This window comes from Trematomus bernacchii, unplaced genomic scaffold, assembly GCF_902827165.1.
Source record: "Trematomus bernacchii unplaced genomic scaffold, fTreBer1.1, whole genome shotgun sequence".
Lineage (NCBI taxonomy): Eukaryota > Metazoa > Chordata > Actinopteri > Perciformes > Nototheniidae > Trematomus > Trematomus bernacchii.
Window position 1 is genome coordinate 13,892,920 of NW_022987582.1, and position 13,557 is coordinate 13,906,476.

Sequence of the window (13,557 nt, forward strand, 5' to 3'; positions counted from 1 at the left end):
ATTGAATAACATGTCATTTGTTTTGGCCACATTAAGGGATAATTTATTAACTGCAAACCAGTTACATAGTATTTCTAATTCTGCATTCACAATTTTAACAAGATCACCAAGATTATGATGGGAGCCGTCTTTATTTGTAGACAGCCAAGCCCCCTCCTGTGTTCGGTGAAGCATTATATGCTTAAAAATCCAATGTAGGATATAAACACGACTAAACTGCAATGATAGCAAAGCTGTGGCTTGTGTTTTAGGGGTAAGAAAGTCCAAATCATCGTTGGGCTGTCAGCCAATGAGTGACGTCTGAGGAAGATGAAAAATGTAAATTAAACATTGTTGAGAAAATGCTGCATCTCTTGCATTTATTAACATAGAGGAGCCATATTGTTTACCTTTTTAATATCATTTTTTGTAATTTTCAATTGCTTGGTTTTCGTGAAATTAGCCTGTTTTCCTATTAAAGTGTAACAGATTGATGCATCTCCACAGATCATCTTAAAGGCTTCGGAATCCCCCCATTGTAGTTTGAAAAAAAATAGGGCCCCCAAACAGCATCTTGCATAGGGCCCCCAAAAAGCTAGAAACGGCCCTGGCTGGTATGATTACAACCTGGTACAAAGCACACAGGCATCTTGTTAAAGTTATCTTATCTTAGCTATCTCTTATATTTAGTGGAGGAAAACAATTATGACATCAGTTGTCTCACACACACACACACACACACACACTCTCTCTCTCTCTCTCTCTCTCTCTCTCTCACATACACCGATGATGATGAATGATCAAGAGAAGAGAGAGAGGGTGATAGAAGAGTGAGAGGGCGATCAAGAGAAGAGAGAGAGGGTGATAGAAGAGTGAGAGGGCGATCAAGAGAAGAGAGAGGGGGTGATAGAAAAGTGAGAGGGCGATCAAGAGAAGAGAGAGAGGGTGATCAAGAGGAGAGAGAGAGGGCGATCAAGAGAAGAGAGAGAGGGCAATCAAGAGAAGAGAGAGAGGGTGATAGAAGAGTGAGAGGGTGATCAAGAGAAGAGAGAGAGGGCGATAGAAGATTGAGAGGGTGATCAAGAGAAGAGAGAGAGGGCGATAGAAGATTGAGAGGGTGATCAAGAGAAGAGAGAGGGCGATCAAGAGAAGAGAGTAATGTAACCTCCTAATGTAATGTATAACTCCTATGAAAATGTTCAAAAAGTGCTCAAACTTCACATGTGTGCTAACAGTCCAGCCGTGAAGACATCTACGGGACAGTTTTGAGATTTCTTCAAATGCCGTTGCCATGGCAACACTGCTCACCATGAAACACGGTTTTCTCATAACTTCAGTGAAAATGCTCGAAATGGCCCAAAACTTCACAGGTTTGGTAACGATGCAGCCATCAACACATCTAAGCGTATTATGGGGTGTCATCAAATGCCGTTGCCATGGCGACAGATAATTCACCATCAAGTTAGTTCAAAAGTTTGCAGTTCAAATATTCTGCTGCTTTCCCAAGCCTTTTTACTTTCTTTTCTCATCTTAATACAAATTAATTCACTACTACTTACATCTGATATTTAACTCTATCATTCAGCTAATAACATATTCAGCTTTTTCTGCATTTTCAGCTAAATTCAGCCACAAATGTTCACAGTTTACAGCATTCGCACGTATTTTCTGCAGGAAATGCATTTTCTAGTTTCACATTCTAGCACAGTTTATTGCTCTTATACCGCGATTGTTGCCAACTACGATGCTCAACAGCTCGCTTAACGGAACTTTGGCGCTGGTATCAGTTTTGTTTACCACCAATTACGGGAGTATTGTGTATAGAAAGTGTTGAGTTATATTTCTCGCGCTACCTTACATCCATGAAGGCAACATGACAGAGGGAGGGCTGTCACTCAGGATGCCAAACTACTCTTTGGTAGAAAATTATTTCAAATACTTATTTTTATTTTGAATACATCATTGTATTTTTCAAAGTTCAGGATAAAAACTTGAACTTTCAAATCAATTGTATTTTTTTGAATGATCAAAACTTATGACCCTGATATAGCTCCATAAAGGATGCCTTATTATTAATAATAGTTACCTGATTTATGATTGTTTAATAAAAATAACTATAGCATGTAGTTATGATACTTATAATAATAAGTATCACAACTACAGATAAATAATGCATCACCTAGTTGATGTTACACATTATTGGGGGGAAAAAATGATATCAAGATTTATATGCATTTGCTTATTTGACCATTTTTCAGCCCACTCGTTTTTAGTAATGCGGATGGTGGCCATATTTACTTCAGAAATGTACTCTGGAGACAAATATATTAATAGTTTAAATGTCTTATTCTCCGCAGTACACCTATGCATCAAAGTAAAAATGATAAATAAGTGTTGCATCTTTTGATGTGTTTTTGAATATAAACCAAACATTAGTTTTTTTACATGAGGTCTTTTTGATCAGAGATACTACATATACCTTTTTTACAAGATTAATATCTCTATTGACTTGTCCTCTTGGATACCTTGCCTGGAGTTAATGACATATTCTGTTCTCATGTTCTTTGATTCCTATACCTTTATTCACCTGGTCCGTTGCCTCTGGTTGTTGATCTTCTCAGCTCACTGTCAGTTAAGCTCTGCCGAGTCAGTAGCCAGCAAGATGCTTGTCCCCTGGTGGTGCTTTCATGGAGGTAATCAAGGGTGATCCTGTCTTTATTCCCACCACCGCACATGAAAGTAGGCCAGATAGTGGGTAGCAAAAGCTGTGTGTTTGTGTGTCTGTAAGTAACACGGCACTGGGTTCTCTTGGCCTCAGATGGCAAAGAAACAGGCTTTTTTATGCCCTGCAGTCACAACAAATTAGCGAATTAATAAGACATTTGGTGTTGCCTGGCCTTCCTCTTGACTGCCTGCTCTGCATGAAGGGAGCTGGCCTTAAACCTCCACACTAGTGCACTGTGAGTGAACATGGAGGCATGAAGCCCACTGGCCATACTATATGACGGCCTTACGTCCAACTGCGCACCAGATTAGAAAGGCTGTGAAAAGGCCTCTCAAAATATAAAAAATATATTTTTACAGGCTCTTTGTTTTTGGCAAAGTGGCTGCGAAACTTAAAAAATGGCATTGAGTAATTTTAGTAGAGCAGCACATATTGCTGTAAAAGAAACCTGAAAAGATATGCTTTTGTTAAAGCTTTGTTCAATGAGCTTGGATTCTCTTGCATGAAGCCTGGTGCTGGCCTTGCTTCAGCTTGACAAAATATCCAAACAATCCAAAAAGAAAATTGTGCTTTTTGAAAGATTTGTGTTTCACTGAAAACACACCATTGGTTGTCAGAGTGTTTTTTTTCCCCAATCGCTATTTCATATAAATTAGGCGTAACAGTGTTTCCTCTAGTTACTTCTGAAATGTTAGAATGTCTGAATTTGCGCCGACTTTGCCGTTGTGGTGCCAACTGACTAGGCAGAAACGCTATCCTTGACGTCGAATACCACTCGAAAAGTCGCCAGGCGGTGAGCAAAGAGTGTATAACGTATTATGTGAAGGCAGTTTACTGTGAGTTATCAGGTTATCAATGATGCCACATGTTCCAGATGTTCACACAGCCTGTCCTCAGAATCAGCAGCTGTCAGTCTTTGTGTTTGTGTTTGTTTTTATCCTTTACCTACACAAATCATATGTTAATTGCTGATCCGTGTGCACAAGATGTCACAACAGGCTCTATTTTCGTGATCCCAGCGGCACAGACAGATTGAAGTCAGCTGCCAAGTGCGTCCAAAGCCTTTTAAACGCATGTTTTGGAATTTCAAAGCCAGACTCCCTTGGCACACCTTTGGCGAACTTTGGCACAAGGTGGGATCAGAAAGAACACATTATTATAGGTGGGGGGTATATAGGCTTTGACTGCCTCTTTAATCACAGGGCTAAACCCGTCGTGACAAATTACAGATTGGGTATCCTGTTCAGAGTTTTCCTTGCTTAGAGGGGAGCTTATTGTTGTCTGGGACTTAGGACAGAAACTATTTAAGCTATAAACCTGAAAAATCTTACAAGCAGCGGATCTGCTGTGCGTGATTGTAGTCTGAGGTTGGCATCATCTCTCTAGATACAGACTGCAGATGGAACAGATACCGGCTACTTCACATGGCTTGATCGATGGTCACCATTGTAATTAAAGTACTAAATGTCACGACAGACAGAACTTTATTTTGACTACCTGGCATTTAAGCCATTACTGCTGGTAGAAATATCAGCAGTACCATTTCATAATGATAATACCTCTTGAAAACCCACAGTTTTGGAAAAAGGTCTATAACAGTTTTGATAAGTAATCACACATTAACACATTATTGGAAAAATATGATTTTATTGTTGCATTCGTAACATTAATACTTTAAACATTTTAAACATTTTAAATTAAATATAGCTTAGTCATATCATATATGCTACTTCAGTACTCTCAAAATAAGACATATTACTGGAACCACTACAGGAAAATGCTGAGGAACCTTTAATATCAAGGCGTTGACAAGAGGCACTTTGACTTACTATTCGAGAAACAACGCAGCACATTGACTACATTTGGTCCAACCATGTACCAGGTTCCAACTTATTCTTGTTTCTTCTGCAAGTACTCTCCTGCTGTTCCCTGTAAAATAAAACAAGGCCCACTTTTTTTTGTATCTCTTGTGTGAAAAAGAGCAGGGAGTGCAGGAGGTGTTGGTGTATATGCGTGCATGTGGACAATCCTGAGCACCGTGATGCTTTCCCCCACCCTGGGGAGAGGGTCCACAGTGTCACTGCTGCCTACACTCGGTGGCTGAGCAAGGAGGGCCAGGTGGTGGTGCCGAGCGCAGCACAGTCAAGCGTGGACGCAGCGCATGCTGACATTTGCCTTCGCTGACTGCTGCAGGGAGAGGAAAAATCTGCTTTTCCATATGCTTGTGCTCGTTGCAACCCTTCCCTCCACCCACTGCCTCATTCTGCCCCCCCTTCCCTCTCCCCAGTCTTAACCAGATGGCTCCCTGAACATTGTTTACCTTGGGTGACGGTCCCAGATGCAGAGTGTGTCCATCGGCATCCTCATTCCGCCCAGTTAGTTTCCTCATTCCTCTGCTTCCTCACAAGTAACAGCTCTTACACTCAGGTTGAATTAAATCTGTTGATTGTGCCGATCATCTCACCACAAGTAAACACACATTTACAGACTTGTTCATTCTCTCCATTACTTATTTTTTGCTCAGCTGTTCAGCTGTAAACACATCTCTTCACACCTTCTCTGTCTTACACCATTCCAGAATGTTTTCCTGATCAGCGCTGCACTCTTTGCCCCCATCTCCACTTGTGTTCCATGCATTGTGTGATATGACATATGGGGGCTCCCTTATGGCTGCATATTGAAGATAGAAATAGGCCTCCAGATGTTGTCAGGAAAGAGGGCCAGATGCTTTTAGCACCTCTGGGTGAAGCACCACAAAAAGATGTTGTCCCTACAAGCTGAACCTCGCCCTTCGTAATCACAAAACAAGACTTATTGTGTGTGTGTGTGTGTGTGTGTGTGTGTGTGTGTGTGTGTGTGTGTGTGTGTGTGTGTGTGTGTGTGTGTGTGTGTGTGTGTGTGTGTGTGTGTGTGTGTGTGTGTGGTGTGTGTGTGTGTGTGTGTGTGTGTGTGTGTGTGTGGTGTGTGTGTGTGTGTGTGTGTGTGTGTGTGTGTGTGTGTGTGTGTGTGTGTGTGTGTGTGTGTGTGTGTGTGTGTGTGTGTGTGTGTGTGTGTGTGTGTGTGTGTGTGTGTGTGTGTGTGTGTGTGTGTGTGTGTGTGTGTGTTTCGTCTCAAAGCTGTTTAACAAGAAAAGCTGCCCTTTTCCCCTCGTTCCTTTTGAGTTGAATTTGATAGAGAATAAAATGCAAATTGCCAGGCCACGAGTGAAAAGCCCCCAGTTCACATTCCGCTAATGTCCTTGGCCTTGAAGAGGGAAAATGCTTCGCGGGGTAGCGGCCAGCAGTGGAGTTACCACCGCTTGCAGGTTGAATAGCTTTTTTTCAAAAAAATCTGTTACACAAGGAGTGCCTCTATGAATTGAAAATGTTCAAGGGCAAGGCCATTGAATGTTGAGGAGAATAACGGCAGGAGTAAAGGTGCAGGTTATTAGGATGATTATGATGGTTGACGGTTCAATTGAATTTCCTTAGTTTAGACAGAAGCAGGTTCAGGCCACTGACCTCACTGCCGGCCTGCTCTCTTGACTAGCTTACATGGGTGAAGTGCTCATGGACCGAACTCTTTTTTGTGTTTACCAGCATTTAGTTGATTCCTCTACAGCTTGTAAGGCCATAAGATACTGCCATCAGTCCCTGCAAGAACGTTTCATTTTGAGTTAACATGTCTTATCATCTCCTTGCAGTAAAGGAAATTGTAAGAAAATGATAGAACCTTATCAATATTCTGAACAACACCAAATATTTGTTTTGTTTTTTACTTGTAATGTCCTGTAACATAGTTAAGAAGCATTTGAATATTCGTTTATCATGTCATGTGGCTCCATTTGCGATGGAGCAGCTTGTGCATTCTCCTCATGTTGGTGTATTCAAAGATGCTCCAACGTATGCAGTTTGATAGTTAGTTGATTTTCAGCTCAGGAAAGGTAGAAAAAAAATCTTTTAACTGTATAATGCGCTTTGGAAGTGTTCGAAAATGTGTAAAGAAACACAAGATTTGCATTTAAAGGGCTAAAACGTCATTATTTATTTTCACAACCAGTAAATGACAAAGATATATTTAACTGCTCACAATAATTCTAGGTACATTTCTAAGCCATCCATGTGTCTCTGATTATATAGTATATACTTGTGATTGTAGTATACAGCAGTTTCTATCTTTTTAAATCATGAAGGCTGCAGAGATTGTGTAAAATTGTGGAAATTCTGCAGGAAAGGTTCAGGAATTCTAACTCAGTTTCTCTTTATTGCATAATGGGATAGAACAACCTTCTTCCCCACCTTTTCCACAATGAAAAGTGATCATCTCTGGGAGTTAATTCTTGATTTTACACATACATGTTAGAAACAATGCAGGTATTTTAGTTGGCTAGTCACACATTTCAACATTTTGTCACTTTTTGACTTTATACATATATACAAGTTACTTTATGTTTTACCATACAGACCAGAAGGACCATGTTATACTGATCTTGTCATTTATTCATCCTGAAGCCAATGATAATTTGCATGAAGCTAGGCGCCTGGGATTTTCTTTTTGGAAGGGCCAAACTTCTCCAATATCACATTGAGTGAACACATCTCCGTCTCAATTAGCACCTCCTAAGGTGTCTTCCATTCATTGCTTCACTCATATTCCTCCCTTTACTTTAAACCCATTAGCACCGCCTCCTTTTCTTCATTCTTTCTCAACATAGTGTTATAGTGTTCTCACACAGACATTCCCCCCCTCTTCAAACCGCAACTACCAATTTGACATAGAAAGCAGGGAGTCTAGAAGTCTAGTTATGATTTATTGAAGATTTCAAAAAGCACAATAGTCTTTAAATTAATGTAACCATACCTAAACTCTTTAAATGCATGTTTTGAAAAGCCTGCTTTAAAAAAGAGACATTGTTTCAACTCTGTTCAAAGGATTCAAAGGCTTTATTGTCATATGCACAATAGCTACAGTTTAGTTGTTGGCAATGGCTCCTCCAACAATGCAAAATACAATATACTTAAGACGTAAAAGGAAATAAGGAAGTAGAATAGTACAAAAGTGTTACTTTATGACTGAATCTGGTAAGGTCAATAGACTTTTCCAAACTATTATTTTTGTTTTTAGGCGAATATTACACGACAAAAAGTGAATAACCGTGAACAAATGCATCAATGAATCACTTTGTATGGAAGAAAGTAACATATTCAAAGATACAATGTGCAAGTGTAGCTGAGGTTTATAAAACAAATAAGTATCTGTCGTTCAAACCTAGACATCACATTGTATTACTCCTTTCAAACCTGACAAAGACAGCGTACATACACTTCTCTTTTTACATTTCACAATTTTAGCCCTAGACATACACTGCGTTACTCATTTAAAGATTTAAGAAAATAGGAAATATTCATTATCCGTTGAAGTGTGGAACAGATTGTTAAAGCAAAGTGTTGCTGTTAGCCCCCAAACTGTGGCTTTAAACCTTCTTTTAAACATGCTGACAAGTTATTCTTTTGGCCACATCTTTTAGATCAACACAATGTTGTGCATGAGGGCTTCAAATCTCAATTTTCCAGGATTCCTTACTAGTTGAAATCCATTGCTACGAAGATGTATCAGAAACAGTATTATTGATATTGAGTCATCATGGTGTTGGCTTTTTTTATTATCTGCTGGCACGCCTCAGCTTGCACAGCTCCACTACCTACTCTGCACGTCACTGTCAGATTCGGACCATCTGTGTCTTAGTTTGTGTTTAAGGTTAGGTTTTCATTGGTGATCAGGAGTAACAGCTGGCTCTGGAGAGCCATCTCTCTAACCCCAGCCCCCACCCTTTCCACACTAACCAGCGGAAACTTCTACAGCTGTCATCTGCTTTCCCAAATGACCCAGCTTTCCTTCCAGCTGCCGGCGCAGCACCCTGCTCCCAGCCCAGTCTCGCTTCAAGGCTAAGCCCAATAGTTTTCCTGTATCCTGACAACATCTCAATTTAAAGGATGCCGACTTTTACCCTCAATCTCAAACAACTTGCCATCTCTGCCACCACCTCAGCTCTATCTTAAAGCTTCGCTGCCAAGACTTATTTAGCCTAAATAACCTCAAAGTGAAAGCTAAATCAGGGTATAGAAGCAGATGATTTGGTCAATTTCAAAGACTGCCCATTACGGCTGTACAGGATGGTTTGAAACTTCATTCATAATGTTCACATTCAAATTCTAAATCAACAATCGAGTTCTGCACAGTAAAAAATAAAGATTAGGTTACACTTATATTATTATTATTATCTTATTTGTAGAATTAGATTTCAGTGATGGCTGCGGATTTGGCCCCTGTGGTCCAAACATTTCCAACATGTTTTTTGAATGGACCAAATATTCTGATTGAATCCATTATTGTAGGATTTCAGGTACAACATTTCACTGCGGGCAAAACCGGCACACGCCTGTATAATTTGATTTGATTTATGTGATCACAATAACCTAACAAACTTTTTTTTTATGAAGACATAAATGCTTCACACGAAAAGAAAAATCAATGAAAGTTTGAAAAGAAACAAAAAAGCTGGCACTGATAATCTCTTGAACAATTTCCCCAATCGTTTTTGAGTTGCTGCTACTCTGTATCACTTAATGTTTTATACTTTTGTCAGGAGCATCACCCAAAATCATCAAGCTGCAAGAGGATCCATCAGATTATGCCGACTCGGCCAAAGGCAAGAGTCCTGCCACCAACAGCACCTTGGTCCCCGTCAAAGGCATAAACAACCTCGGGAACACCTGCTTCTTCAACGCTGTCATGCAGGTTAGTATGACTCTGATTTAGGGCTGCACCATTTCGAAAGAATAACTTGTTGCCATGACTTTAACTGATATTTTAATTGCAATATGATTCACACTATTAAAGAGAATAATCATTTTCTCAATCGTTATTCTCATTATCACTAACCTTTTTTAAATTAAGATTTTTCAGAGATTTTAATATGATCTTTACCATACTAATATGTTTTGACAAGTATGTAGAAAATGAGGGAGAGATGATTTGTAGGCCAGAATATCTTTGGCACATAACACATATTTAGCCTTTAACAAATATTGTGCTTCCTGCAGTTTGAACATTGCACTTGTCCATATTACGATTTTCATTTATTGAATTAATTGTAGTGCTGTACCATGAGTTAGTTTAAACATAACTATGTTATGTACCTATAAGTGTCTATATACTCATACATCTGTCTATATACTCTTATATCTGTCTCAGCCTTATATGTGTCTATAAACGGTTAGAGCAGAAACAAAGCATCATGCCTTTTTGAAATTCATTGCAGTTATATTACACTATTTAGTCAGACAAAATAACAGAAGTAGGTGTGATCAAAGTATCATTTTAAATCTGAAGCATGGTCTTAAGATGGATTTCTAAATGCACACAACCTGCTTGCAAATCCGTGCTTTATCTCAAGAGACCCTTTGATAGCTTAATGAGTCTCAGGGATTTCCATTTTAACATGACAAAATGAATATGTATGCCTTTTTATAATGCGAAAACAATCCTCAAGTGCTGCTGCCAAGAAGACAGACCTTTAGTAAACTAAATTACAGTCTTACTGACCATGAGTGTAAACAGGCCTTGAGGTCATTCTGAAGTATATCCAATGCAGCCGTAAATGCAGTGTGGTGTTTACCTCCGGAACACGAGTGGTACTCAGTTGGTGCAGAGCATGTTCACCATACAACACAGCTATAGAGCGCCCCAGTCTTTCTCTGGTCGTGTCATGGTGACTGCAAACCAACATGCCGCCTAACAATGAAGCTGTTTTTTCCACCATTTTGTTAATCACCCTCGGGGCCTTCGTTGTTGATTGACATAGGAGTGAGCGCGCTTTACATGCCTTTTCTCTCCCTCCCTCTCTCTGTCTGTTTGTATTGTCTCCTTGAAAATTGCAATCTTTTTTGGGTGAAAACACATAATTGTCTGAGGATGAGCTGTGTGTGTATTCACAATGCCGGGCCCCATTGTGCGTTTTCCATAGCAACTGTCTTCATTGCCAGGATGTGACAAAAACTATCTTTTGAAAAGGGGAGAGGAAAATATGTTTTCTAACATGAAGGGACAATGGCTGCTTCAGGCTCCTCTCCTCACCAAGGATATTCTGTTAATTTCAAACTCAGAGATCATGGATTCATTTGAAAGGCTCTTTCAGAATAATGAACTTACCACAAGTTTCCTAAACCCTACCACAATGGAGATAACATTTCACAAGGTTCATTTCAAATGACCACATTGAATTGCCACAAGCTGTGTGTATACAGTTTAATATATTTGAAGGATTCATCATTTTATAGTCTTTTTTTTCTTTTCAGTAAAATTCTGGTTTTCATTTAGGGAATAGTGCATATGACCAATTTGTTGCTGATTGTATGAGCAGTATTCAGCCCCTTGAAATCTGTTGATCTTACCTATACCTAATGGCATTTATAACGGGATGGATTTTTTTAATTGTTTATAAAATGTTAGTAATAAAATGTGTTTTCCTCGCAGAACCTGTCTCAGACACACATGCTAATCGACCTCATCCAGGAAGTGAAGGAGAAAGGCTTCAAACTGAGGATCAGCCCCACTGGTGAAACCAATGTGGTACATTCTGCTTTGCTGTCTTTTCTATTTTCTAAGCCATAGAAACTATCTATAGATTGAGCACATGCAAATTACTTTTGAAATTATCATTCTAATGAAGCTTCTGTGTAACTCAATGTTCCCTGTAGTATTAATAGCATTCATTAGTAACATAAACTGAAAATGTATCATTTTAATTACTAAGTTTTAAATGTAAGTCATGTAACTTACAAACACAAACATATTTAGATTTCATTTTGTACCTTATTTTATACAGGGCATATTTCTTAAGTATATAAACTAAGTCTGTACCAAATTGTTCAATGCTTTATTTATAATGTTGATTATCAACAAATTCTCAATCAACATTCACTTATATTGAAATTCCAGTAGTATTATAATATTTGTAGAATTAGATTAAAGGGGTGGTTGCATAGGATTGCTTCGGGCTTGTGTGATCCAAACAAATGTAATTATCCCAGAGCATAGTAAAGACCAAATGTCACAAATTAAAATGTATTATTATTATTCCAGAATCGACAACATTTAGCAACCTTTTATATTTAGCCTTGCTAAACTAACATTTTCCCAGTGGTTAAAAACATGTTGGCTCTTCTGCTTGCTACACACATAGGGAGGAACACACCTTTTTAACGAGGCAGTCTAGAAGCAATCTAACAGCGCCATAAATACATTTTCATAACCTCCATAACACATTTTCTTCTTAATTATTTTAATGTGACGACGTCATGAAAATGTCCTATAGACGTACATACATATAACCTTTAAATGTAAAAAAAAGTTCAGCACATGCTTAAAATAAAACTGACATATTTTAGCTTTTATTTGCACATTAAATTAAATTAAATGTGGAAATTAATTTCTAAATTGTATTCTGTCTGTTGCTTTCCAGGGTCCTTTGACAGTAATGCTGCCCAGCCCAGAGCCCCTGACGGCGGCCATGTTTCTCTTCCTCCAGAGCATGAAGGACCCAGGGAAAGGCCCGGTCAATCCCAAGATCCTCTTCAACCAGCTCTGCCAGAAGTAAGCCGCTTCCCTTCCTATCAACCACCATAAATTCCCCCACTACGAAATGCTATCTCTACACTCTGTATGCAAATATTCCACCTCAGGGTCAGTAAGGTATGCAAACTTAGCCATGATTGTTAGTACTGCAGTTCTCCTTCATCACAGCAGTACAACAGCGGAGCCGCAGCTTTCACCTGCTTTCATCCCCTCACTGACCACTTTAACCAGCCAGACCCAGGTAGCACCTGGTCCCTGCTGAATGCCTTTCAGTGCTCAACACACAGAATACACTGCAGGCCCAGTACCTTGTTAAATGTGTAGCAGCAGCTTCCTATTTGTGGCTCTTTCTGCTACTTGCCACACTGCTGTGCCACCTGTGTCATGTTTGATCCAGAGCAAGGTCGAACAGGCGGTGTGGCGGGCGGAGGAAGCCCCACATTTGTCAACTGAACACTGGGTTTGTTCTCTTTTATGAACAGTGTGGATGTCTGGTTGGCTGGGTTCCTGTGTGAGCATGGTACACTGCTGGTTGGGTCCACCCTTTGCATGTATGTGTGTGTGTATGAGTAGAGGGGGGGGGTTGCACTGTTTAGTAGTGCAGGTGGGTGACCAGGACATTTGACATTGGATGACTGGGTGCATCTCTGGTGCGGCTTTGACAGTTATTCTGGTACCTAGCTTTCATCAGATAGGCCTCTATGTGTGTGTGTGGTTGTGCTGCCACCTCACCTGGTACCATCTCAGCCTGCAACACACATGCAGGCAATTGTGCATTCATACAGCAAGCGCTGCACACACCTTTATGCATTCATACGCGTCTAATTTCAAGTAGGGCTAATCCATTCCACTGACATGCATTTGAATAGAGAGATATGACCTTAAGCTTCAGCACCCAATACCCATATGGTACACTTATACCACAAGTGAGCTTTAATAAAGGCCTGCATGAGTAAATGCTAATATGCAGCCCTAATCTTTAAAAGAGAATCACACGCACCTTAACCTAATTTATTTACCTTAATCTTAATACCTAGTGTCTAGTTATATTGGGTATGCAAATTCTCTTGACATCTTTACCAATAATTTAAAAGTGCTGGCTTTGTTCTGAGGGACATGGTTAATGTCTTAAAAGAGTGACTATCTAAACTATGACTTTTAGGTCAAAAGTTTCATTTTTTTGTTTTGTTTCCATCAGCCTGTGAAGCAGTGTTACTGTAGCAGCGATGCGAAAGCAC

General features: G+C 39.6%; 1 protein-coding gene across 1 annotated transcript in view; it reads left to right on the forward strand.

The window, feature by feature from the left end:
* Window positions 1-13,557, forward strand: part of usp45 (ubiquitin specific peptidase 45) — a 39,593-nt gene that overhangs the window by 8,789 nt on the left and 17,247 nt on the right. Inside the window, exons 6-8 of the mRNA XM_034127889.1 lie at window positions 9,330-9,481; window positions 11,219-11,314; window positions 12,207-12,337. Of these exons, the coding sequence (XP_033983780.1) occupies window positions 9,330-9,481; window positions 11,219-11,314; window positions 12,207-12,337 (379 nt within the window). The remainder of the gene's footprint in view (window positions 1-9,329; window positions 9,482-11,218; window positions 11,315-12,206; window positions 12,338-13,557) is intronic.